Below are 26,124 nucleotides of genomic sequence, written 5' to 3' on the forward strand. Positions count from 1 at the left end.
GACATACACTTGGGTGGGGTGTGAATTGAAGAGCTGAGGGGGTGAATATGATTAAAACACATTGTATTAAACTCTCAAAGAATGAATAAAATTAATATTTTTTTAAAATAAGTGACATTAGTCCTGGCTGCACATCCTTTCCTGTTGACCGGCTAGATGGAAAGTGATAGATTCTAATAGGTCAGAAACAAATTCTTGGTAGTAATAATATGCGGGGCGTTTACTCACCAACCCCACAGCTCCCCAGAGTTTTCTTGAGTGCGAGCAGCAGGAAATATTAGATAGAAGGATTTAGATTGTGGAGATAAACATATAGAAAATAAAGGATAGCCTTGACAGGGCCTGGAACCTATCCCAATGGGCCCCGACTGTCTCTGGCCCAGGGTTTTTATAGAGACGCCAAGGAGTGGAGCAAAAGACCTCCCCCCAGCACAGCCAAGTGCAGACCATCTCAGACACCTGCACTCAGGCCCATGGTCCTAATCATCCTCTCTATGTGGACCTGCTGGGTAAAGCCACGAGGAACCTGAAAATGGGCTCCCACAATAATATCATTAATTAAAAAGGACACTCCAGATGCTAGCGCTGGATATCAAGCAACTCTGGATTACTCTCAATGAGTGGATAATAGTCATCCCTGGGACTAGTTGAGCTGTACCTACCAGACACATCTGACGGTCTCACAGGAAATGAACTCTGTCCAGAGTTGCCACCCTGTCTGGCCCCCACATCCCAAGAGCATTCAATGGGAAGTCAGAAGACATGCCTGTCCTAATATTTCTATGCTCTGGGTCTCTGCTCCTCTTCTGTGATCAGGAAAGAACACTTGTGGTCGTATGTGACTCCCATGCCCACTCTGAGGATGAGGCAAGATGCTGAGCTTTGGATAGACCCCTGAGGAGAAAGGAATGGTATTGAGGTGTCGAGAATTTTGCTAATGGCTGCCTGAAATGCTGCATTGGGAGGCAGTGGCCCTGCTGGCACATCTCGTGAGTAATAAATGTTCAAGCAAGCGTTGCCTGAGAAAGAAGAGAGACACGGAGACATGCCAAAATAGCAGTGAAAGAAGCTGGGTGGGTTAGTATTTAATTCTGACTCCATCCCCATGGCATGTCTAGCTCCAAATATTTGGAAGTAGGAAAAAACAAACCTCCAAGTTTGGAACTTGTGTTCACCTTTGTAATCCTATCACCTGTTCCTGGCACATCACAAATGTATTTCAGTGAAGGAAGGAAGGAGTGAGGATTGTAAAGGGAAGAAGACAGTGTACAAATTAAAACTGTTGCCAGTGTGCATCAGAAGATAATCCTTATGATTCAAGACAGCACTGCCATACTCCTGCAGGTAGGAGTGCCAGGAACTACCTTTCTGCAGTTCCAGGGGTCTCCCTCCCTCTTTAGAGGCCATCCACCAGCTTTCTTCCATGACCATCGATAGTACCTCACGTCATCTAGCTAGCCCCTCCCTGCCATCCCCACCACTCCGGCCAACAGTATTCTATTCCTAAACACTGACTTTCATGGTTTTAACATCAGGTTTCTAACAATGAAGACTGCATGGCAGGGGAACAGGCTAGCCACGAAAGTTGTTTTCTGAGCATCATTTGCTAAGGGGTCAGGAGGAAAGAAAGCCTTCTTCCTGTGTTCAGGGAGGGGCAGCACTGTGAGGATAGGCTCACTTTCCCAGCTGGGTTTACTCTGCCCTTAGTGGGTGCTAGTCACAGCAAGCACCCGCTCCAGTAGGAGCTGCCCTCACTGTGGAGCCATGAACTTTCTCCAAAGCTGCTCTTAGCCCTTCTCCAGGGAACTTTGACACTAGAAACCCAGGGCTAGGTGTTGTGGCCCATGCCTGTAACCCCAGCACTCAGGCATTCCAGGCCAGCCTCAGCTGCGTAGTGAGTGTAAGGCTAGCTGGTGCTATGTGAGACCCTTTCTCTAAATAAATCAAAAAGGAAAAGCAGGCAGAAACCACACCCAGAGGCTTCAAACCCTTCCTGCACACACTCTGAACGTCAATCGGAAAAGTGGGATGGAGGCGGCAGAAGTACAGACATGGGAGCTATTTTTAAGAGACTAGAAATAACAACCTAAACACAGGTGTGCTCTGCACAAGTTGAAATGTCCCCAAATCCACAAGCCTTCTTTCTAAATAAAAACAAATCGGGTTGCCACATCTCATCCTCGTTTCCAGGGACACACAAATAGTTCAGGTCTTTGCGTCTTATTTCAGGACCCACAGAGGGCTCGCAGACACCCACTAAAGGAGTCTGACTCATTTTCTAGAAAGCCACGCAAATGACAATCTCGAGCTGAAAAAGGAGGCCAGTGCCTGCTCTGTGACTCCTGCCACGGCACAGAAATCAGGGCAAAGGAAATCGCCTCAGCTGACAGCAAAAGGAAACGCCCACCGCATGTGAGGACAGCGGGGACTCACGTAGCAAATATAGCTGAAATGTAATAACGGCCCCACAGATCTTCTACCTCAACTCATATGTACAAGAAACAGGTACAGGCACATCAAAATGCATAGTTAACCAGTGGTGAGGAAACTCTTCATTTTAGGATAGCGTCTAATCATCTAAATGAATTTCTGGGTGACTCATCAACTTAAGAAGAGGTAAGAATTTTCATAATGTCAGCAGAGATTTTACAGGCTCAGACTCCATTTTTTCCCACTTTCAGCAGACAAAAAAAAATAGTGGCATATTTTCTTTCTAAAGTCTTGCTAAAACTTCACCCACTGAATTCTTAACTATTGCAGGTGGATTTTTAAAACCAGCTTTACCTACTTAATATTTTAGTATTCATCCCTAACAGCAAATGGGGACAAGGCCCAGAGCTTACAATTCCTTTTGCTCAAGTTTAAGAAGAAAAAGCCAGAACTGAAGTTGACAATAGCTAGGATTATGGCTACCACAGGCAGATTCACTCCTGTAAGACATGCCTCATGCAATGTCTTAACAAATAGTCCCAGTAGGCTGTGACGTCAGCTTTATGGCCCTTGCTTAATGGCTGAGGACACCGAGGCTCAGAGAGGTCAGGCCACATGCCCAAAGATACATAACCAGGAACTGTGATGCTGGAACTCAAACCATGGTTTCTCTGAGCTGGAAGCCTACACGACTCATTATTTTATCATGCTACTTTCAAGGTCAAAGTTGGCAGAAATTTTATGACAATAAATATGAAATCCGTATCAGTAGAGGATAGTAAGAGGATACTGCTTTCTCAGTAGATCATATAAAATAATAATACAAACAAGATGATAGAGCACAAGTGATTTTGGTCAAACAAAAAACTCATAATATACTTAAGCAGTGTAAGTTAAGACTGCTTTTGATATTAGCTATCAAGAACACAACACATACACGCATACATACATACATACATACACACACTAAATAAATAAATATGCTTTTTTAAAGACAAAAACTTAAGTGCATAGCCAGAGAGCATCCCTACAGGTATGTACATTCTCAAGGTCAGTCCCATGAGGACATAGGAGTAAGATGGGGACATATGGTAGGTCTCTCAGAAAAGTTACATGTTCCAAAGCCAAAATGTCGAGGGAAGAAGGAGCATATCCCCAGACTAGATTTTACCACAAAAGAAAGAAAAGCCATTGAAGACTTCAGTTGGTACATGGGAGTCACAAATGAAACATTGTTACGGGGTGTCAAAAAGAAGATGCTGGCATGCTAAGGATGGAGCAGTTGGGTCGATGGATCTGGAGAAAGCACCCCCATTCTTCACCACCTCAACTGAGGAGGAGGCGGCACAGACTGTTCATCAGGCCAATAAAGCAAGCCTGGGCTCACTTGCATGCTCAGGAAGTTGAGTGAGAAGGGAGCTTGTGGGGGGCGGGGGTGGAATTGGGGACCAATTGTTTAAACAGTGTGTGTATTCTCGGCCTAGGGAACAAATGTGTATAGGAGAAATGGCAGCATCACATTATATTAGAAAATTACTTCCAAGTGTATTAACATTTGAAACCAGAGAAATGGGGTGCAGCCCTCAGAAGACACTCTTGAAAGGAGCCTGTCACATTCTTCTGTTCATGGGTACCTACTGAATGGCTGGGACTGGTAGAGGTTGCTTTTCAGACCAAGTTCTCCCTTCCCTAAATCAGACTCCTTTCACGAGACTGATCCTAGGCTGCAACATACAGGACAAAAACCAAGAAACAAGTGTGTTTTTATCTTGCACGGAATGCATTCAAGTGGCAAGGACTGGAGGATGGGGTCTTAATGGAATTGCCATCTTCAGGTAAAAGAGAAACCATGGTGGTATTTCCTTTTATCAAACCTTCATAAATGTTCTTAACACACTGGGGTTTCAATTAAAAAGAGGCTTCCCCTCCCTCTAGAAATAAAACAGAAATAAAGACAGTGAGTGCATCCCCCTACAAAGGATGGCAGTTAGTTAATTCCCTGATTCTTTGTCAGTGTAGGGGGAAAGTGTTCTATTCTTTTCCCTGCGTGACTAAAACCAATTATCAGTGCTAATTATTAAAGTATTTGCATTATGCTTCACACCCATTTAACAACTTGCTTATCCCACTTGTTTGGTTACAGGTCTGATTCAAAGTAGGAAATGCACTCTGCAGAAGAGAGCTGCCTCCTTCGGAGGAGGGGAGGGGTAGGAAGAAAAGGGAACTGCCTCCTGCAGAAAGGAGCAAGGAGACCATTGTTCCCCTCCTCTTCTTTCCTCCTGACACATTCAACAGCCATGGAGTTACCCTGAACTAAGTTAGGGGAAAATGGTTCACAGTGCAAGGATGGGCGAGTTCTTAGAAGAGGGAATCATTTACTATTCTAGAAAGGTGTTTGCACAGCTGCAGTGTTGTTCTGCATGCTACATGCACTGAGTCCACAAGAGGGTCAACATTCTCCCTAAAAATAATAAAAAAAAAACCCTCAATAATCACTAGATGGCTGGTAAGCTATTTAACATCTGGAGCACTAGGCATCTAGAGGTAGAAATAGGCTATGCCATAGCACTCCCCTCTCTCTTGGTAACAGCCACAGGGATTTCCCCAACCCAAATTGCTTGCTCCCCTTCCTATCCACCTGCATCATGCATCTTTTAGACAGACAAAGCTTCCCTGTCCCATAAGAGCTCAGGTGACTGTGGTGAGCTCTAAGTCATCCCAGCATGTAGAAAATAACATGCTTTCAGCCACTCACCCTGATACAAAAAGAAAACTACTTTCTACATCTTGAAGATTACCTGGCTTCTCATTGCACTCAACCATCATAAAATCCCTGTACTTCAGAGAAAAACACTGTTCTAGGAACCACTTGACTAATATGACTTTTAGCTACCAGTGTGGTGAGTGGCATTGCCTGAAAGGAGAAACTGTGTGTGGTCAGGACCTTAGCAAACTGCTTTGCTTCCCAAAGATTTTATAGCTCTCCAGGTTTCTACAGGGCACTGGCTGTAATGATAATAAAATAATCCAACCTTTATAGCCAAACAAGACAAGCAAAATTCTCTGAGGCGCTCTCCCTGTCTTTGATCTGAATAGCAAACATTCTTTAAGGTTTTGCTGCCTGTGAAGCATGACCAGCCTTTTAAGAGGCACACACACACCCCTTGGGTCCCTGGTGACACGGGGCTTGCAGCCTGGCCTGTGTAGAGGGTGGAACCCACAGCTAAGTAGGCTGCCTTCTGGGTTATTCCTTTCAGGATAGAGTCTTCTGCAGCTGCCCTGAGGTACACAGCTATTGGATTCTCAAGTGGGTTTGTTTTCTAGGCGAGCCTGAACAAAAAGAAAGATGCGAATTTTTCTCACAACTTCAAGATCATAAAACAGTATTTCAAGGGCTAAAACAAGCCAGGCATGGTGGTATGTGTCTGTGATCCCAGCACTTGGGAGTTCAAACCCAGCTTGGGCTCTCTAACAAGGCCCTGTCTCAAAACAAAACCAAACAGCTAAAATGAAAGCTTTATAGTCTCTAGATCCGACAAAGCACTTTACAACTTAGAAGGCAGGAGAGCATCTTTGTTTACCTTATTGATGAGAGTCACTATATCTCCTTCCTTGATTGTCAATTCGTCATCATTCTGTGCCTCATATGGAAATATTACTTTGCAGTAATCCTTGGCTGTAAGAAAAAAAGAAAACACACCCTTTAAGGCACTTCATCTAATGAGCTGACCCAGATGAAGGTGTTCCCTGCCACATTAAGCTCAAGAAAAAGGTATGCTTAACAGGATAGTACAGCTGCATAAAGAACGGATTACCCTCCGAAAACTACCTAAGAGTGCTTATGGTGGGCTCATGCATATTTATCTCTGCATTTTACCCTCACGAATCACAGAACATCATGAATGCCACGGGTTGATTTGCTTTTCTCAGGTAGAAAGGCCACATGGTGTCCTTCATCTTGAGAAAGCAGATGTGTACCATCTGATATTTTCTGAAAGAATAAACATAGGCAGACCTGAATTTTCCTCATTGCCTTATTGCATATATTATAAAATCAGAAAAGGGGGTCTTTATATCTGTTATAAAGCCAACACAGCAAATAAAACAATGAAAAATTACCACATTACACTATGTATTAAGAGATAAACACCGATGCATTTGCATGTTTAAAAAAATCAACTACAAGCAACCAACAAATACTGCCAAAACATTTTTTGTGGAGCTCTCTGTAGGATGGGTGAACTTATTCATGTATACCTCATGGTCTCTTTATAAAAACCTGCTTATTTTTGATGGGACTATTTATGAGCAAGGAAATATACAGTCCTCACAGAAGAGGAAAAAAAATACTTTGGCCATTCAAATTCAATTCACGTATGTACAGAGTTTTATGCTTTGAAACTATATCTGATGTGAAGTTAGCTCTATCAAAAAGTACCAGGTAAGCCAGGCAGTGGTGGTGCATGCCTTTAATCCCAGCACTCAGGGAGGCAGAGGCAGGCGGATCTCTGTGAGTTCGAGGCCAGCCTGGTCTACAAAGTGAGTTCCAGGAAAGGCACAAAGCTACACAGAGAAACCCCATCTCAAAAAACAGGGAAAAAAAAGCACCAGGTAAGAAGACAGTGAAATCCTTTTTAAGAGATTTGGGAAATACAGACTTGGCAAAACAGGCTTTCATGACTCAGGGCAGAAGGTGGAAAGAAAAACTCAAAGAACTTAGTATTTTCTAGATCAGACATTTATTATATTCTCCAGCATAGTCCAAATCTCACAGCTTTGACTATCATTAGGTATTTCCTAAGGCTACTTTCTGCAGCTACATCATAACTTACATATATGCCTGAGTGTCAATTACATTGTCCCTAGTATACTTTGTATCAGTGAAATGCATTGTTTATGTTGGTGAGCATCCCATCAATTAAAGAGAGTGACAAATAAAATAAAGGCAGTCCAATGATCCATAATAAGACACAGTGTGCTCTAGGGTTGATATGGCAAGGGGGAAAGGTGGGGAGAGGGAATCGCTTTACTTCTGTGCAGATGTTCTTGGTTTCTGTCCAGTGGCTTGAAGATAGCAGTTCTATCTCCCATCTGCATGGTACAAACCTTCATTCTTAGGTTCTCTGGGCTTTCTCATGGCTTTTGCTCATTAACCTCTGCTGAGAGGCACCTGTTCTAAATCCCATTGAGACCATACTCCCAAATTTAGAGAATCATCCATGTGCCATCTCCCTTTAATTAGAAATAGCAAAACTTGGGGAAGTCCAAACTGGTTAGATGTACTAAAGGGAGGGAAAAAGTTAAACATCTTTAAATTGGATAATGACAGTTCTTCATCACTTTTCCAATTGACTCTGCTAGTGAAATATGACTTTCCGACCTCAAGACTTCAAACATGAACACACGGTATTATTGAAGAACTGTCCTACAGAGTCCCAGCTTTACACATAACTCTTTGTATGGGAATCAGAGACATTTTTTTGGAAAGATTATCAGTTACTCGTGACCAACAAAGAAAGAGAGAGCATGTCATACTTCTCTGTCTTTCAGTGAAAAGGTTAATAAAACATGATCAACCACTGTGGATTAACTTCCCAGCAGCCATTTCCAATCCCATTCCTACTTCGCAGAAATCTCATTTGCTCAGGTATATTCTGTCCAGGAAAGAAATGTTAATCTTCCATTCAGGAACTAACCAGTACCAACCCTGCTCAGCTTCTGAGATCAGGCATGTTCAGGGTGGCATGGCCATAAACAGATAATGTTACCTTATTCCCCTTTGCTGATGATTTGTTTAGGGGTAAGATGCAATCTTCCAGTCAATGAAATCGGAAAAAAGCAATCATTTAGAGATGGCATTGTTAGATTTTGTTCCCTAGAGATGGAAGGCAAACAGTTGCCTGCCTTTGGTCATTTTGTTTGCAGTGCTAGGGGTGGAACACAGGGCCTGGGTATGCTAGCTGAACACTCTACCGCTGGGCCCAATCTACCTACCTTGAGGCTTCCACCACTGTGGTTTTTTAATCATTGCTGGAAGACAAGACAATGTTTGGCACTGTTGTAATCATATTTGAACAGTACGAGAAAAGTCAAGAATTTGATCCAGAGTCCTGACAGTGATGAGCTACCTTTCAAATTCACCAGCTTCAGAGGGCCGTTTTCTTGGAACCTCTTGCTCTGAAGCTTAGCAAATCAATTGTTTTCCACTGTTTTGTGATCCAGTAGGTAAGTGTTAACTCAAAACAGAAGCATACTAACATGAAGAAACTTGGTACAAGTTATCATCTCAACATATTCGTACCAACACTCCCTACAAAAAAAGCCTCTTCCTATGTCATTTCCTTTCTCTTCATCTCTCACCTTCCTATTTCAGGGCACAGCCTATAGAAGTACGCCATGGAGTTCACTATAATCACCATAATGGAAATATTGCTAAGAGTGAGCATGTGTGCTTTTCAATTATTTCATAGGGATATTTTATCTTGTACTTACAAGTTTCCTGTAAACTAAGAAGGGCATGCGCCTCTACATTAAAAACAAAACCAAGAACAGGTTTTATAGAGGAGATCCCCATGAGTAAACTAGGGGTGAGGGAAGGCAAGAGAGGGGAGTGGATGGGAGATGAGAACATGAGGGAATGGTATGGTCAAGCTGGGGGAGGGACAGAGAAGGAAGAGATATCCTGATAGAGAGAGATATCATGGGGTAAGGGAGAAACCTGGTGCTAGGGAAGTCCCCAGGAATCCACAAGGATGACCCCAGATTAGACTACTAGCAATAGTAGGCCTGAACTGGCCTACACTGGTAAGCAGATTGGTGAATACCCTGTCACCATAGAGCCTTCATCCAGTAACTGATGGAAGCAGATACAGAGATCCACAACCATGCACCAGGCTGAGCTCTGGGAGTCCAGTCGAAGAGAGAGAGGAGGGATTATATGAGCAAGAGGGGGTCAAGATCATGGTGGGGAAACCTACAGAGACAACTAAACCAAGCTCATATGAACTCATGAACTTGAGACCGACAGCTGTGGAACCAGCAATGGACCGGACTAGATCCCCTGCATATAGGAGACAGTTGTGTAGCTGGGTCTGTTTGAGGGGCCCCTGGCAGTGAGATCAGGATCTATCCCTGGTTCATGAGCTCGCTTTCTGGAACCCATTACCTATGGTTGGGCACCTTGCTCACCCTTGAGGCAGCAGGGAGGGGCTTGGTCCTGCCTTAACTGAATGTACCAGGCTTAGCTGTCCCCCCATGGGAGAACTTACCCTGTTGGAGGAGGGAAGAAGGTGGGGAGGAGGGAGAGTGGGAGAAGGGATGAGAGGAAGAATCTGTGGTTGGTATGTAAAATGAATAAAAAAAATAAAAAAGGAAAAAAAACAGGTTTTAGTAAGTCTAAGTTTGAAGGAGGGGAAATAGAGGATAGCATTATAAAGATAAAGGAGAAACTAGAATAGGAGGATTAAATAGAGAGAGTAGGGGTAAAGGAAGGACTATGAGGAGGAAGAACTAACTCTAATGGCCATTTGAAAGATCATATGGAAGCCTACTACTATACATGCTTCCTCAATTGTACATATATATGAAGAAAACTTAACGGGGCGACACTGCCCCATCCAGACATTTCATGCCACCAAGTTAAACTTCCCGTGCCAGGACTGGATTACATCTGGCTGAATCATTGGTCAAAGGGTCCCTACCATGTCCCCCTCCAAACATCACAGGCTATTGCCATGGCCATTGATTGCTCTCCACAACCCGAAGGGAAGGGTCTACTGGGAGAACACCACTTACTTATTCTATTGAGCTGGTGCCCAACTAGAAGCTCTATCCTTACTGACTAGAGTTCATGCTCCTGGAAGGTTCCTTGTATTCTACCAGTGGAGAAAAATAATCATCAATATTGTCCAGCTACAAAACCTGTGACCTAATACCCGAGACTTCCTGCAAAATATACTGATTCGGTAGTGGCACAAATGTTATGGGACTAATCCACCACTGGATTTAAGACCCACTCCATGAGATGTAACCATACATGATACTGCTAAAGTGACCAAGAACACAAAACTAGATAGGTCATGGGGTCTAGGGGAAAACCAAATACTTTGTATCTAAAATGACCTCCTAATGACATACAGGTATACCCATATATCAATGTCTCACTTGGCCTTCATCAGAGAAGCCTTTTCCTGCAGTAAATTTTTATTTTGTTTTGTTTTTCGAGACAAGCTTTCTTTATGTAACAGCCTGGGCTGTCCTGGATCTCACTCTGTAGACCAGGCTGGCCCTGAACTCACAGACATCCCCCTGCCTCTGCCTCCCAAGCGCTGCAATTAAAGGTATGCACCACTACCACCCTGGCCACAGTAGATGATTATTAATTAGGAACACACAAGCTAGGCAATGCACAGAGAACAAGAGAGTTTGGAGCACTCGGTCTTAAATGGGATGTTTTTATCAAACCCCTCCCCGCAAGGTGCAGGGATCTATGCAGAAGAAGAGGCAGAAAAACTGTAAGAGCCTGAGACAATGGATGAGGCCAAGGAAACAATATTTTACAGACACAACAAGACTGATACACCTATAAACTCACAGAGACTATGGTAGCAAGTATAGGACTTTCACAGGTTCAAGACAAACAGGGTCCCAGACTGAGAGGGGGAAGTGGACACAGGGTCCCACCTCTAACCAAGAAGCTATTTGCAAATGATACCCCCTAGCAATGGGAAAATCAGCTTTCTCCAATGACATAGCCCTGGGTATATCAACCACATTCCAGGGCAGGTCACATGTCCAAGAGTAGTTTGCAACACAAAACAGACTCCATGGTTTTGAGGAGAGTAAGAACATGAAGTTGGGTGGGTAGGGAGGTGGGGACGACCTGGGAGGAGTTGGGAGATGGGAAAGAATATGATCAAAATATATTGCATAAAAATTAAATAAAAGAAAAAATACACTCATTTCAACTGTATAATTTAATGTGCTTAAATATTTCCACACTTATGTGAATCTTGTCATAATCTAGTTTTAGGACACTTGTACTGTGCAGCTATTGCTGTTTGATAGTAAGAGGTGTTAGACACAGAATTATCTTGAAAGCATTACTTCTAGATTAAAACAAGGAATAACTGGAGCTGTAGCTACTGCCTACAACTATATCTTTCCCCCGAGTAAGCTGCTGCTATGTGACTTGCCACTATGTGCATCCCCAGAACTGACACAGAGTTCTAGTGTATTTCTTGATGATCCTTGCTTCAGTGACATTTAAGAAGTGGTATAACACTCAAGGGACCGAAAGCAGAAGATTCTGGGTCAGAACTCAGGACACTTGGAACTGGGCTCCATCCAGCATTTTGCGGAGTTCATGACCCTAGGCAGTCACACCGTGGCTGTGGATGAACATAGGGCCATCGGATGTAAAATCAGGGGCCAGCAAAGAAGGGGAAAGGTTAGTTTAGTTAACTTTAGCAGAACATCTTTAGCACATTTAAATACATTCCAAATCTCAATGTTTAAACAACTTGAAACAGCTCTGCTCTCATTAGAGAATTGAGCTGTTCCAGCTCCTACTTAGGACCTCAAAAATATATCATTGATGTCTTGAGGACATCCATTAACATACTGGGTTAGACCTATGCTCTTTCCAGCAATGACATTTCAACACTCCAGTCACAACCACTTCTAAGCAAATAGGGCAGCCAGTAGACTCATACTTTATCATGATGTATTTAAAATGTATTTATTTTTATTTAATGTACATTAGTGTTTTGCCTGCATGTATGCCTGTGGGAGGGTGTCGGATTCCCTTGAACAGGAGTTACAGGCAGTTGTGAGCTGCCATGTGGGCGCTGGGAATTGAATCCAGGTCCTCTGAAGAGTAGCCATTGCTCTTATCTGCTGAGTCAACTCTCCAGCCCTTATCATGATACATTTTAAAATAAGAATTTATCTTTACTTATGAAGCACTTTAGCCATTTAATTGAGCTGTTTCATAAAATAAAAATACATTGGTTTGGGTGTCAATGGTTTTATGATACTTGTTCAAAAATAAATATATATATGTATATACACACACACATAAAATCACTATTTTCAAGAGTGTGACATTAGTTTTACTGTATCTTGTTCTGTATTTCAATTCAAATATTTTCTGACCTATCACCATGCAAAAGATACTGCCAACCAGTTCTGGAGCCTGGGCCTATAATATACAATTAAGACCATGTAGGCCTTCCTGTCCTTACATGGAAGTGATAATCTAAGGCTTAGAGAAAGGGAGGGGAGGAGAATGACAAAACAAGACGAATATACACATCAACTGATGGTGGTGGATGCAGCCACTGTGCTTCCCAGAAGGGCAAGATGATATGTGTGCAGAAAAAGTTCAAAAACAAGGGGCATTTGGTATGCTCTAAGAGAAGAGGCCAACTCTAGATCCTTTTGGACATGGGAAGATTCTAAGTTTTAAATAAGTATCGGACAGATAAAAAAGGGACTGAAATTACTTTTTGCAGGCAGGCATTTCCCAACAGTTCATTAATTTGATGGATTTAATTAGACTGAAATCAAGTCAGAATGAACATACACAGAAAGAACTAAAGGCACAATTTATACAGCAATTGAGATGACTTTGTTGTTACTTTCCCTTTGGATGATTAAAATATGTTAATAAATTAGCTAGCCTAAGTCTAAATTCCTTTCTTCCTAAGGCTTTTTGTCTTACAGTCTTTAAATAATCTGATAAGAAGCAACGACTCTTTCTTTCCAGAAATGAAACAAAATGGAGCATACAAACACATTTAAAAGGGTAGAGAAAATGAATACAGCAGAAGGTTCATGGACTCTGACCTCATCACTCCCAGATCAAGAGCACCTCATACTACTTTAATTACCAGCTTTCAGCTTTTAACTTTTTAAATTTTATTACATTCATCCATCCATCCATCCATTGGTGTGTGTGTATGTGTGTGTATGTGTGTGATTGTGTGTGTGTTGTGTGTGTGTGTGTGTGTGTGTGAGTGTGTGTGTGATTGTGTGTGTTTGTGTGTTTTGTGTTTGTTGTTTTGTTTATGCGTGATTGTGTGTGTATGTGTGTGTGTGAGTGTGTGTGTGAGAGAGAGTGATTGTGTTGTTTGTGTTTTTGTTGTGTTTGTGGAGGGGGTAGCGGGAGGGGGTGTGAGGGTGTGAGTGGTGATTGTGTGTGTGTGTGAGATAGTGTATGTCCACACATGCACACACGGTATTGAGTACATGTGGATCTCAGAGGACAACTGGTGAGAGTCGCTTCTCTCCATCCACCCAGTGATCTCCAGGGATGGAACTAATGTCTTCAGGCTAGGCAGCAAGTGCCTATACCCATGGAGCTGTCATGCTAGCCTTGTTTGCTTCTGAGACAGGATCTCATGTAGCATAAGCAGGTGTCAAACTGATCATATAGTCCCAGTTAGTCTTGCACTTTGTGGTGATTCTGATGGCCTCCGAAGTGCTGGGCTTGCAGATGTGCACCACCACACATGGACAGCTTTCAAGTTTTTAAGAAACTTGCTCAAGTAAGAAGCACTAAGAACACCAAGCATGATTCATCCTCCCCCTCCTCAAAACATTGTTTCAATCTCTAGACTTTTGGAAATTTACATGTTATTAAAAAACAGACCAGACTCCCTTCATCTGGTTTTATAATGTATTAAAAGAAAGAAAACACCTTAAAACAAATGAGCAAAAAAAAGAGATCTTTCTGCTTAAAAAAAATAAAGTAAGAACATAACAAACAAAATATGTTTGCAACCTGTTTATACACATGAGGATAAAACTTTAAAGCCAGAACACTCTCTGGGCTCACTTTCAATCTATGAAGATTATGAGCCCTTGTGCCCAGACTCTGGTAGAAAGAAAGCTTCCCAGAGCTTTGGGCACCAATGGAAAGTACCTTGTCATGCCTAAAACCAGAGTTTTATAATGTCTCAAGGGAAAATGAAAGAGAGAATACCATGGGCTAGAGGGATGCTCAGTGGGGAAAATGCCTGCTGTGTAAGAGGAGGACCCAAATCAGACAAGCAACATTCATGTACAAGCTGAAGGTAGCCTCATGCATCTGCCTGTAAACCCAGTGTTGGGTAGGGAGGGGTAGGGGAGGTAGGGGAAACAAGTGGATCCTGGGAGCTCTCTGGCCAGCCAGTCTAGCTGAAATGGCGAGCTTTAGGTTCAGTGAAACCATGTCTCCAACAACAAGTAGAGTGAGTAGAAGACTCAGTGTCGACCTTTGACTGCCAGATACATACACAAAAGCAAGCACAACTGCACCCATGTGCATGTACACACACACACACACACACACACACACACACACAGTAACAACTAAGTAATGTTGAGTTTCCCTAACATCATAATCAGATATTCTTCCCTTCAGTGGATGCGTATTATCTAAGACACTACTAATTTGTAGTTTTAAACAGAACTCCTGAGAAGAGAATTATAGCAAATGGATGATCTATCACTCTAAGGGAGAGAAGTAAGTAACCCACAGGTATACGTCAGTCAAGGCTAAGTTTTATCACTCTACAAGCACTAAATCCTTTTCATTTTCAGAGCTTTTAATACTCTGGGATTGCATGTAGGGGTGGTAGTCTATCATGCTCAGAGGACAACAAACTTAGGTAAATAAGACTAGTATCTGGCTGCCAGGGAGCTTATAATAAAGTGGAAGAAATAAAGTATGCATAAATCTAGTTCTTGACAAGGTGAGAGCAGGGAGGGGAGGAGAGCCACAGTCAGCTTGAAGCATGTGAATGTCAAAAACAGGAAAATAACCTCCAATGTCAGAGACATAGAACCCCGTCATTCAAGTGGAAAACAGCAGTGGAATTTACAAAATGCTAGGGACACTGACCAGAGGAGCAGGACTTGGGGGTTCACAGCCATTTTTCATGCTCAAAGTTGTGTGGGACATCTGCTCTTACAGCCTCTTAGATCCCTTTCCTGGGATCTGAATCTTCAAGTCTTGAGCAGGATGAGGAATCTGTCTACTAAATACAAGCTCTGCAAATTCCCATTACCAGGGAAGCTTAAGGCACCCTGGTCTCGAAGGTTCTCATACTTGAGTGGGCATCAGCCCCAGGCATAGGGCTTAAAGAAGCAGATCACTGGACCTGACCCACAGAGATTCTAACTCCGAGGAAGGCCCTGCAGATTCGTATTTCTGACAAGGTTTCTAGGCTATGCTTTTGCTGCTACGGGCCCTGAAACACAATGTGAGCCTCACTGTCTAGTGATGTGTATTAGCTAAGATGCAATGCTTGGAAGGAGCCTAGCAATAGCGGGACAGGGAGGATGGACCGGTGCAGTAGTGGTGCTGTGGCTAGTTGTGCTACATGCTATAATTAGACAAGACCTTCAATGCTGGGTCATAGTTTGAGCATCCAAGGGTAGTGGGAGGGGTCAAATATATACTAGGCTTACTATAAAGTCAATAAATGAGTGTCAGTTATGCATCAAGAAGCAGGGTGGTTGCAATAGCACCCTAACAGAGCTTACTACAAGTACAGTAGTAGTTTAAAACTGGGGCTCTACTATGTTGTATAAATGTGTCCTATAAATTTCATGCACTTGTCAATTTAATCACTAATGCAATAATGTTGGGAGATTTTTTTGTTTGTTTTGAGACAGGGTTTCTCTGTGTAGCTTTGGAGCCTGTCCTGGAACTTGCTCTGTAGACCAGGCTGGCCTCTGCTTCCCGAGTGCTGGAATTAAAGGTGTGTACCACCATTGCCCAACTGTGAGATTGTTCTTAACATGAGGTTTTTAAGTAATAAGGACTCTGCTATCATAAATGGACTCACACTGATTATAAAAGTGGCTAAAGTTTATGAGTTCAATCTTTTTCCTTTAATGTGTATATGTGTGCGGTATGTGGGGGATGTGTGTGTGTGTGTGTGTGTGTGTGTGTGTGTGTGTGTGTGTGTGCGCGTGCGCGCGCGCGCGGCGCGCCTATGGACATGCATATGGAAACTAGAATAGGATGCTGGTATTGTCTTCTATTGTCTTTGCCTTATTGCCTTGGCACAGGGTCTCTCAACAGGTCATGAGCTCACCATCTTGGGTAGGCTGGCTGGCCAGAAAACTATCTGAACTTTTGTACTCCCAGGACCCTCCTTTCTTCAGTCCCCAACACTGAACTGAAGTTAAGGGCATGTGCAGCCATGCCTGGCTTTGTATACAGGTTCTGGAGATTTAAACTCAGGTCCTGCCTGGTGGTGGTGCATGCCGTTAATCCCAGCACTTGGGAGGCAGAGGCAGAAGGATCTCTGTGAGTTTAAGGCCAGCCTGGTCTACAGAGTGAGATCCAGGAAAGCCAGAGCTGTTACACAGAGAAACTCTGTCTCGAAAAACCAAAACCAAAGAAATAAACTCAGGTCCTCATTCTTGCAAAGCAAGCATTCTTATCCACTAAGCCCTCTTGATAGCCTGATTTGTTTTGTTTGAAATAATATCTCATGTAGCCCAGGTTTGCCTCAAACTCATGTGTAGCTGAGGATGACCTTGAACGTCTGACCTTCCTGTCTCTACTTCTTGAGTGCTGTGATTACACAGACATGCCTCACCATGCCATTTTGGGGGCTGCTGGGGATTGAACCCAGGGTCTTGTGCATAGTAGACAAATACTCTGCCAACTCATATCCCCGACCTCTTATTCTTTCTGGCCCATGTGGTACTTTTCACCATGTTATAAAACAGCTCGAGGGCCCTCACCAGACATGTTTCTTGCATCTTTCATCCCCCAGCCTCCAGAACCATGAGGCAAATAGACCTCTATCATTTATAAACTGCTCAATCTGTGGTATTCTACTATAGCAACAGAATACAGACCAAGATAGACTTTCCAAGGGACACTGGCAATACCTTGAGACATTTTTGATGGCCACAACTGGAGGGTGCTACTGGCATCTAACAAACAGAGGCCAGGGATGCTGCTAAATACTCTGATGTACATAGGACAGTCCCCACAACAGACAATGATCTGGCCCACATGTAAGTACGGCCTTAGTCTCCATTTCCATTCAGACAGGGAAATGAAACTCTGAGTGTACAGTACTATGTTTGTCAATTCCAACCCAATAGCTCCCCTTAGGAAGAAGCTGGTGGTTCAATTGCCTTTGATCTTCGACACTGCTGGGAATTTGACTTTCCAATCATGTCACAAGTATTAATTATAACACCTTTTACTCTCATGTTTAAAAAAGAGGCATCACTTCAAAAGAATAAAATGGAACCCGAGAAGCAAAGCCTTTCTGTTCTAGCTCAGGGCAGAGGCCCAGGCCCTGTTCCTCTCATGGGCAGTTATCTTCTACTCAGACGAAACACTCGGAGATATTGGAGAAAGGCTAGCCATCTGGAAAGCAGGAAGCTTTTCCTCTCCAAGAGGACTGAAGTTGAAAGGTCAGTTTTAAACAACTTAAGTAGCTGGGTCCCATCATAGGAAGACCCTCACTTTGAATCTAGAGAGCAGATGTACTGGGGTGCTTCCTAGGAAGAGAGGGAACTTTGGGGAGACTGAACATGAAGACATCAATGAGTATGAAGGAGACGTGTTTCATATGGGATGTGTCCAAATCCCCAGGTCCAGAATGAGTAAGCTTTGGGTAGAGGAAGTGAGCAAAAAACCCACAATGTCATAAGTCCTTTAAAAAAGTCTCCATTTACTCAACCTCTACTCAGTATGACATAGACGATGAGTCTATGGTACTGTTCTAGGCTGCATCATGGCAAAAATCAAATACAGTATCTGTCCTAAACCTGGAGGGATCAATGATCTAATGACGACAAGGAGGTACCATATGTCACTACCATAGACAACAATTTCCAAGAGGCAAGTCAATGATGCTAGTGATCTCAGAGGTGGTGCTCATGTCCAGTTACTGAGTGAGGTGTAACAGGGGAAACACAGCCTGTGTCCCACCCCCCACCTCCAATCATACTTTATTCAGACACCTGATCCGACCTTGTGCAAATTCTGTCAGAGAGTTTTATTTTCCAAACCTACTTGCACATATAGAGCAGTGGTTCTCAATCTTCCTAATGCTGCGACTCTTTAATACAGTTCCTCATGCTGTGCTGACCCCAACTGTAAAATTATTTCATTGCTACTTCAGAACTGTAATTTTGCTACTGGTCTGAATCGTGATGTAAATATATGATATACATGATATCTGATATGTGACCCCTGTGAAAGGGTCATTCGACACAGGTTGAGAAACACTGAAGCCTTCTGAATCTATAAGGTTGAAGGAACAGTTCAGAAGGATGCTGAAGAGCCCTATCTTTTGGGCCATGTTTCTACCCCATAGAGACTACAAATCTGCATCAACTGTAATAAGAAAAAGGGAGACACCAGATGTGATAAGCTGAAGGCACCTCGGGGCATTTTGTTATGAATATTTAGATAGTTTTCCTCTTGTTATGAAAATTATGGCAATCTGTTCCCCAGCATGAGTTGCTGATGAATTCCAGTATCATAAAAGCCTTTTGTTTGGGGGTGGGGTGGGGAGAATGTTCCCTGCTTAAATAAATCAGGATCACTCAAAAAATCCCAACTCCCATGAGTATTTTTGAGTCATCTTAACTCTGGATACTGATGTGAGCTGTGGTTTCGTGTGCTGAGCAGACAGCTGGCAGGAAGAAGCAGCCCTTCTCTGTGCTGCTGGGCATCCTTTGCCATGGGTTTCTATTTCAGGCCAGAAGGAAGAAGCACCAAAGCTGCCTGGATAGCAAGCTCCGCGACATTTCCAAAGGCTGCTCAACACTCCGTAACCTACCTGAACACAGATGTGGCCTCAGCATCCAGAAACCAGGAACTGGTCCAAAAGTTGGAGGAATTCTAGCAGCCTAGGCTTCTGCTAAATGGCAATCATGGAGGAGCAATTACCCGAACCTTTCTCTTGGCAAGGAAGGCCAGAGGGGACTATGTAGAGTACAGTTCAGCTGTGAGAATTCTGGTCCTCAGATTCATGGAAAATGCCCAACAGTAAACAGTAAATCCCTCAAGGCCTTGCTGACCTGATGCCCACTGACATATTAACATCGATTCCCAACAGTACCATACACTCTCACAGAACTGTTCACATCTTCCTTTGGTCTCTCTCATCAGACTGCTCAATGCTTTGGAGTGGAAAAACCTTCCACAATGAGTCCTAAGGATTTCAGGACTGACTGAGAGGATGAAGATGCTGGGAGAAACCTAAGGCCTTTTCTTTGTCTAGTGTAACACTCTGACTGCACACATAAAGCAGACCATGAAAATAAAGACCAGAGAAATCAAAACAAGTAATTTGTCTGAGGTCATGTTGGTAGCTAATAACATCTGGTCCTCCTAGGACTCTAAGACCAAATACTCCATTTAGTCTCTGTTAAATCCCTTCTTTATGAGTAATCAATTCCCTGACCATGATGCTTGCAGAGTCAGGTACATGGACGTGACTCACTGATACAGGACTGAACAAAGCATGGGTTAGGGCCAGCATTCTACCACATGCCAAAGGTAGCTGAGCATCTGCAACTGTGTACATCACCTAGGCCAAGGAGCCCATCTTAGGCCCTGTGAACTCAAGTTTCCAGAAAACAAGCCACCTATATGCTAAAGGCTCTGCAAGGCTGACTAGTTGTTTCAAATTCTGTCTGTGAAGAGATGGAACAGTGTAGATCTTTGAGAGTCAAAATTATCTTCGGCTATCTTCATTCCTCTTAATAACTATGTACCACCTACCTCTGTATCAGGTAAATTTCAAAGGTGAAACCTTTGAAAAGTATACTTACCAGATCACTAGCATCCACAAACCCAAAAGTTAAGAATGTCATCAGAGAACATCTAAAACCTAACCTTCCTACCTGCTGTTCCCACTGAAGTATTGTGTAAAAGCCTTCACTTATGACTTTCATTTGCTCTGTAGCTATAAAAGGGCTCATGTAACGGTTTCTGTATTGGAATAGGTCATGCAGAGCAACCTCAATGTATGTTCTCAGGCCATGGTCACTCATATTTGGCTCAGCAGAGACTATCTCTGTGAGAGCTGTGGTTTTTCTGTCAAGGGCTTCAACATTACTCTTAAAATACACTGTCCAACATGGTCACCAATAGTGAGCACTATGAAATGTGACTGCTACTCTAAACTAAGATACACAATACCCACAAACCACACATACCACTGTGAAGACATCACACTGAAAAAAAGTATAGCACATTATTCATAATTTTATAGAGATTACATATTGAAAATGTTATATGTATATATACTGACTTAAATACATTTAAAAATTAGCTTCCAGTTTTTAATGTGGTCATCAGAAAACTTTAAATTATATACATGTTTCATGTGATAGTTCTATTGGATAGCATCATTCTGAAATGAAACTAATCTCTTCCCATCTACTCACTTAATCCTTCTACAATACTTGAGTCTCTTGTGTGTAGATGCCATAGAAACATCTAAAGACATTAAAGCATAGATGTGGGGCTAGAGAGATGGCTCAGTGGTTAAGAGTGTGTACTGCTCTTCCAGAAGACTGGAGTTCGGGTCCTAGCATACCCACATCAGGTGGCTCAAAATGACTGTTACTCCAGTTCCCAGAACTCCAATGCCTCTGATCTCTGCAGGCACCTGCATTCATGTGCATCTATCCCCATACAGATACACATGCATACACATAATAAGAAATAAAAATACTCTTAAAAGAAGTGTTGAGGAGGCCAGCATAGTGAAAGGAGAGTAATAACAGCTGAGTGACTAGGTGTCTCTACTGGAAGATCCAGGAATCCCTAATGAGCTTTTGTTAGCACACTCCTGGGTCCTTGGACCACCTGACCTGTGCAAACATGGACAAACTCTAGCTTTGCATGTTGCTGCAATGTATGTGCCAGGATCAAACTGCCCACATGAAAAATAGAGGAATTCTGATTTTAACTTGTCCTTCCAGTCTACTCATGGAGAGCTAAGGAAACACATTCGTGTGTGTGTGTGTGTGTGTGTGTGTGTGTGTGTGTGTGTGTGTGTGTGTGTGTGTGTGTGTGCGCGTGTGTGTGTGCACGTGCACGCATGCATGTTTTAATGAATACAGGAAAGCTTCAGAAGTATATAAGGATTTTTGGTAATTAAGGAAACTCACTCTTTGTTCTGATGTCCATTTCTGTTTTTGATGGATCTGGAGCTGACGTAGCTGGAGGTAACTTCTTCCCAATTGTCTGAGGAAGGAATAAGATGATTTACACATCAGGATGATTCTCTTCATTAATCAAAGGAACAAAATCAAAATCACAATGAGAAAATCCCCAAACCTGGTTCTAAAACCCACAGCCACGCAGTGAGATTGCTCTGTGGATTGGCTGCCACATATTGATGGATATTATCCTCAATGACAAATCAAGGGGCAAGAGAGAACAAAAGGGCTTTTTCCTTGAAGGCCCTCGGTGCCTTCTAGTCTCTTTCTCTCGATACTTTTCACAGGTCTGTTACTATTTTGAATAGAAAAAGGTACAGTTTCTCTCATTTTATGACAAGCTGATCAAATACATGGAGGTCCAGAGTCTGGCCCAGTGCAGATGCTCTAAAACAACCCCACAGTGGAAGAATGAAAACAAGTGGGAAGAAATCAAGAGCAGGAATACAGCCATGAGCTGGAAGAATGGGTGGAGGAATAGGATGGTGGACAGGCTAGAAGCTAGACTGTCCAGAACCACTGGGCCTTACATTAACTCCTTCTTACCATCTCAGATTCCACTTACCTTGTAGGTGTGAGCAAACATTTCTTGTCCTTTAGAAAGGACATACCTATCTCCTAAAACAAAAGCAAGGAGGGTCTTCAGCTCCATCCCTACCAGTTGATTAGTTCTCCAAGATCCAAAAAGTCCACACCTCAGACCCTATGCACACTGATTAGTTTTGTTTAAAACAAACAAACAAACAAACAAAACAAAACACTTTGAGTCTGCTCTGACTTCCCTTCCCCTTCATTTGAAGCTAATTCTATTATTGTTATTTATGAATCATCCTTAGGAAAAACTGAATACCATCTCTGCCTAAAGATGCTCCTGAAGCCACAGGCTACCCAGCAGTTCAGAACCCAAAGCAAACAGAGGAACAAAGCAAGCCAAGGGTTCCAGGGCTGAGAGCTCTTCCCAGTCTCCCCTCTGTCGTTGCCCCCATGGAAACATGATTAGTGCCCAATGAAAAGTGTCCGCTGACATGAGAGAAACGGTTGTCACAACCAAATAGCCAGGTGAAATCACTGGGAAAACAAACTTCTCTGTCCCTTGATCATAGGAATAGCAATAAGCTGTGTCATTAAAAACTGGCATGGCTGAATTTTTCTTCAAATGAAACTCATTTCCCATTTTTTTTTATTTGAAAAGGTTCCTCATGTTGCAAATGTTGAAACTAACATTAAATATGAATAAATCACAGAAATAGGAAAAGATAAATCAAATCTTCAGACCTTCATGAATTTTTAAAAATGTTTGTGACAGAAAGCCTTTGCATTTTACACGGTGACATTTTTATTTAGTGCCACAGGCTTTCTATATTGGATAAAAAAAAATGAAAACCCCAAATAATATTCCACTCTTCTACCACTAAGTACTCAAACTAATAGTATTTTATGGTTCCAAGGAAACATCAAGGAAGATAAAAAAAAGTTTGATGTTCTTCTGCTAGAAGGTCAAATTTGATGAAGAAACAGTCCGTGGATTATACCGAAAAGTCAGGAGGGAACCCGGAAGCTCTGGAAGCATCGCTCACTATCGCTCCTGTCCAGCCTGCCGGAAGCATGCCTGCCAATCTCTTTGCCTCTCCCTTTGGGTGGCAAAGGCTGGACTAAAGCTTTACTCCCGGTAAGACTTTAGGGAGAGGCAGACAGAAACAAGGCAAACTTCTGTTACCCTGACAGTGAAACGATGGAATCTGGAAACGCAACAACAGTAAGGGGCTATGGCCCATCTTAGCTTTGGTCACTCTCCCAGAATAAATAAGCAAACAAACAAATAAATAAACAATTGCAAAATGGAGACATGAAATGAAAATCTTGGGCTTTAAAGAAGAAATAGCTTCTTCTGGAGAAAGTCTTACAGATATCAGAACCTTATATTTTCTCCTTTGGTAACCAAAGAAAGTGCTGCTTTCATGCCTGACAGCCTGATTTACCAGAATGTCCAAGTTACTAGACACCAAGAAAGAGTACTGGTTAAATGCACTTACAGAAAAAACAAACAAACAAACAAAAAACAAAAAAAACAAAAAACAAAAAACACCCGAATGCACACTTAGCTTCTCTTCAATGTTTCAGAAAAATCCAATGCACTGGCTTCCATGAGTCCCAGCAAAAGGGGTCACAGTGATGTTCGTATTATGGTCATCTTCTGGGGGATGGTGAACCTTACATCCTTTGCCTTTGTGGACCACAATCAGAAGTCTAGAGGGTAAGCCATGCTCCTCCTCATTCAGTTGGGTCCCATAGGGATTCCAGAGATGGAAAGCACTGTGGCCCTTCTCTCTCTGCTAGAAGAAGCTACACTGGCTAGTTAACTGGCAAAGCCACTTGTCAGCTGGCCACATTCCCAGGCCTTGCTCCCAGACCTTCTCAATCAGAAACCCTGGTGACGGTACCCAGCAGTCTCTGAGGGAACACACCCTTCATAGGACTCTGATGCATGCTCAAGTTTGAGAACCACTGACCCTGATGCAGCAGGAATTCTATTAGTGGGAATTAAATGTCCTTTATTGGATTAAAAACTCTGGTTCCTGTTTCTATACCTAGATACAGTATAAAACATCTTTGGATGTCTCTTCCTCTCCCTTTCCACAACATGCTCTGCTCTCTTTCTCTTTTCTCCTGGTTTAAAAACTTAACGTTGCTACTTAAACTGCGCATGTGCATCTACGTCATAAGTAATTGAAGTCCAGCTGCAAAGCAGGCCCACATACATACGCACAAAGGAAATGGGCTCTTGTGCTCCTGGAGGGCAGCAAAGCTTAGGTTCATTCTGGGTTGCGGTCGAGGACTCAGGCCCTCTTCTTAAGGCCTCTTTCACAGCAGCGATTTCTCACCCTCCTGAGTGTCATAAGGAAGATGGTGTGTCCAGGACAGGCACAGTGACGCACCTGGGGTCGTGCTGACATGGCACAAGGAAGGCCTAGCTCCTGAGAGATCAGCTAGCAGCCTCGTCTCACTGGGTGACTTCAGAAGGAGGACTCTCAAGCTCTGCTCTCTAGCTTGGCCCTACATTTCCTTTCGCCTTCTGTGCAAGTGCCTAAACATTTCCCAGCAAAAGTATCCATGCTGATCTGGAGTGCTTGTGCCCTGACCCAGAAGCCACTACTTGGAATGGCAGTAGAGAGGTACAGAGAGGAACATACAGAGCTGAATACTCCACAAACAGACCAACACTCTGGCTATGCTTTAAGACTCAGCAATTATCACACTGGTATCACTTTTTGTCTCTCTTACCTACAGCCCAAACTCCATTTGAAACCTAATTTAAGGGCTAGAGAGATGGGTCAGTGATGAAGAGCACCTAACTGCTCTTGCAGAAGACCCAGGTTAAGTTTCTAGCACCTACATCAGGCGGCTGACAAACACCTGTAACTTCAGTTCCAGGGGATCCAATGCCCTCTGGAGGACAGCTGCACAAACCTGGTGCATATAAATTCATGTAGACATATAATATATGCATAAATAATAATAAATACATTTTAAAAAATAAAACCAGGCCTAAAGAGATGGCTCAGTGGTTAAGAGCATATACTACTCTTGAAGAGGACCCAGATTTGTTTCCCAGCACCCTCTTAGCAGTTCACAACTGTCTGTCACTCCAGTTCCAGGGGGTCTGATGTACTTTTCTGGCCTCCATGGGCATTGCCTGCACATGGTGCACATCCATGCAGACAAAACCCCTGTAATGTAAAAAATATAAAAAAAGTATTTTAAAATTAAACCTAACTTTAAAAATCAGAAAATCTATTCCTTTGAATATTTAATAATATTAATCCATCTCCCTCTAGTTCTTGCCAAGAGCACTAAACAAATTTTGGTGTGCATACAGGGGCGGGAGGTGGGGCATCTTGTCTATAGTGGGAGTTTCATACACATGTGTTTCTAACTCCACAAGATCCAGCAATACAGCATCAGAACAGATAAGCACCATATGATTTCAATTAGAAGAGTAAGTAACATTTTCCCTTTTACATGCCAAGTTAAAGACAATCACTGGATTTGAGTCCAGGGAAATCCAGTTCCCAAATGATGAATGTATCTGTTTCTCTTTGTGACTGTGGAATGTGAGTCCAGCATCCTGCTCAAGTCGCTGGTATAACATCACTCCTCTGCTGGTATAATTCAGTTGCCAACTCCCTTGAGTGTAAAAAGTTTCTAATTACAGAACAATGCTTAAATTCCATCTCTGAAAGTCCCCTTTCCAAAGACCACCACACACAAGTCTTGCAATCCAAAGGCAGCCAGGATCACTGGGGTAGGGGCAGAGATTCCCTGCATCCTAACAGTTGGCAGCTGTTCTAGAAGGAGGGGATGATCTGAGAAACGACATGAAGTCATTACTCATGCACTCACACAAAGGCAAACCCAAGGGTAAAACCTGAGATCGAAGATAGCACTTTAGTGTTATTCATTATATAACAATAGCATCTGATAGTACTTTTT

The 26,124-nt window shown here is 42.8% G+C and overlaps 1 protein-coding gene across 10 annotated transcripts in view; it reads right to left on the reverse strand.

Moving 5' to 3' along the window:
- Positions 1-26,124, reverse strand: part of Sh3kbp1 (SH3 domain containing kinase binding protein 1) — a 344,717-nt gene that overhangs the window by 85,270 nt on the left and 233,323 nt on the right. For all 10 annotated transcript variants that reach the window (XM_028873246.2, XM_028873244.2, XM_028873247.2 and 7 more), the window contains 2 exons: positions 21,583-21,658; positions 6,012-6,106 (listed from right to left, as the gene is read on the reverse strand). In XM_028873246.2, the coding sequence (XP_028729079.1) occupies positions 6,012-6,106; positions 21,583-21,658 (171 nt within the window). The remainder of the gene's footprint in view (positions 1-6,011; positions 6,107-21,582; positions 21,659-26,124) is intronic.

The sequence above is a fragment of the Peromyscus leucopus genome, chromosome X, assembly GCF_004664715.2.
Source record: "Peromyscus leucopus breed LL Stock chromosome X, UCI_PerLeu_2.1, whole genome shotgun sequence".
Lineage (NCBI taxonomy): Eukaryota > Metazoa > Chordata > Mammalia > Rodentia > Cricetidae > Peromyscus > Peromyscus leucopus.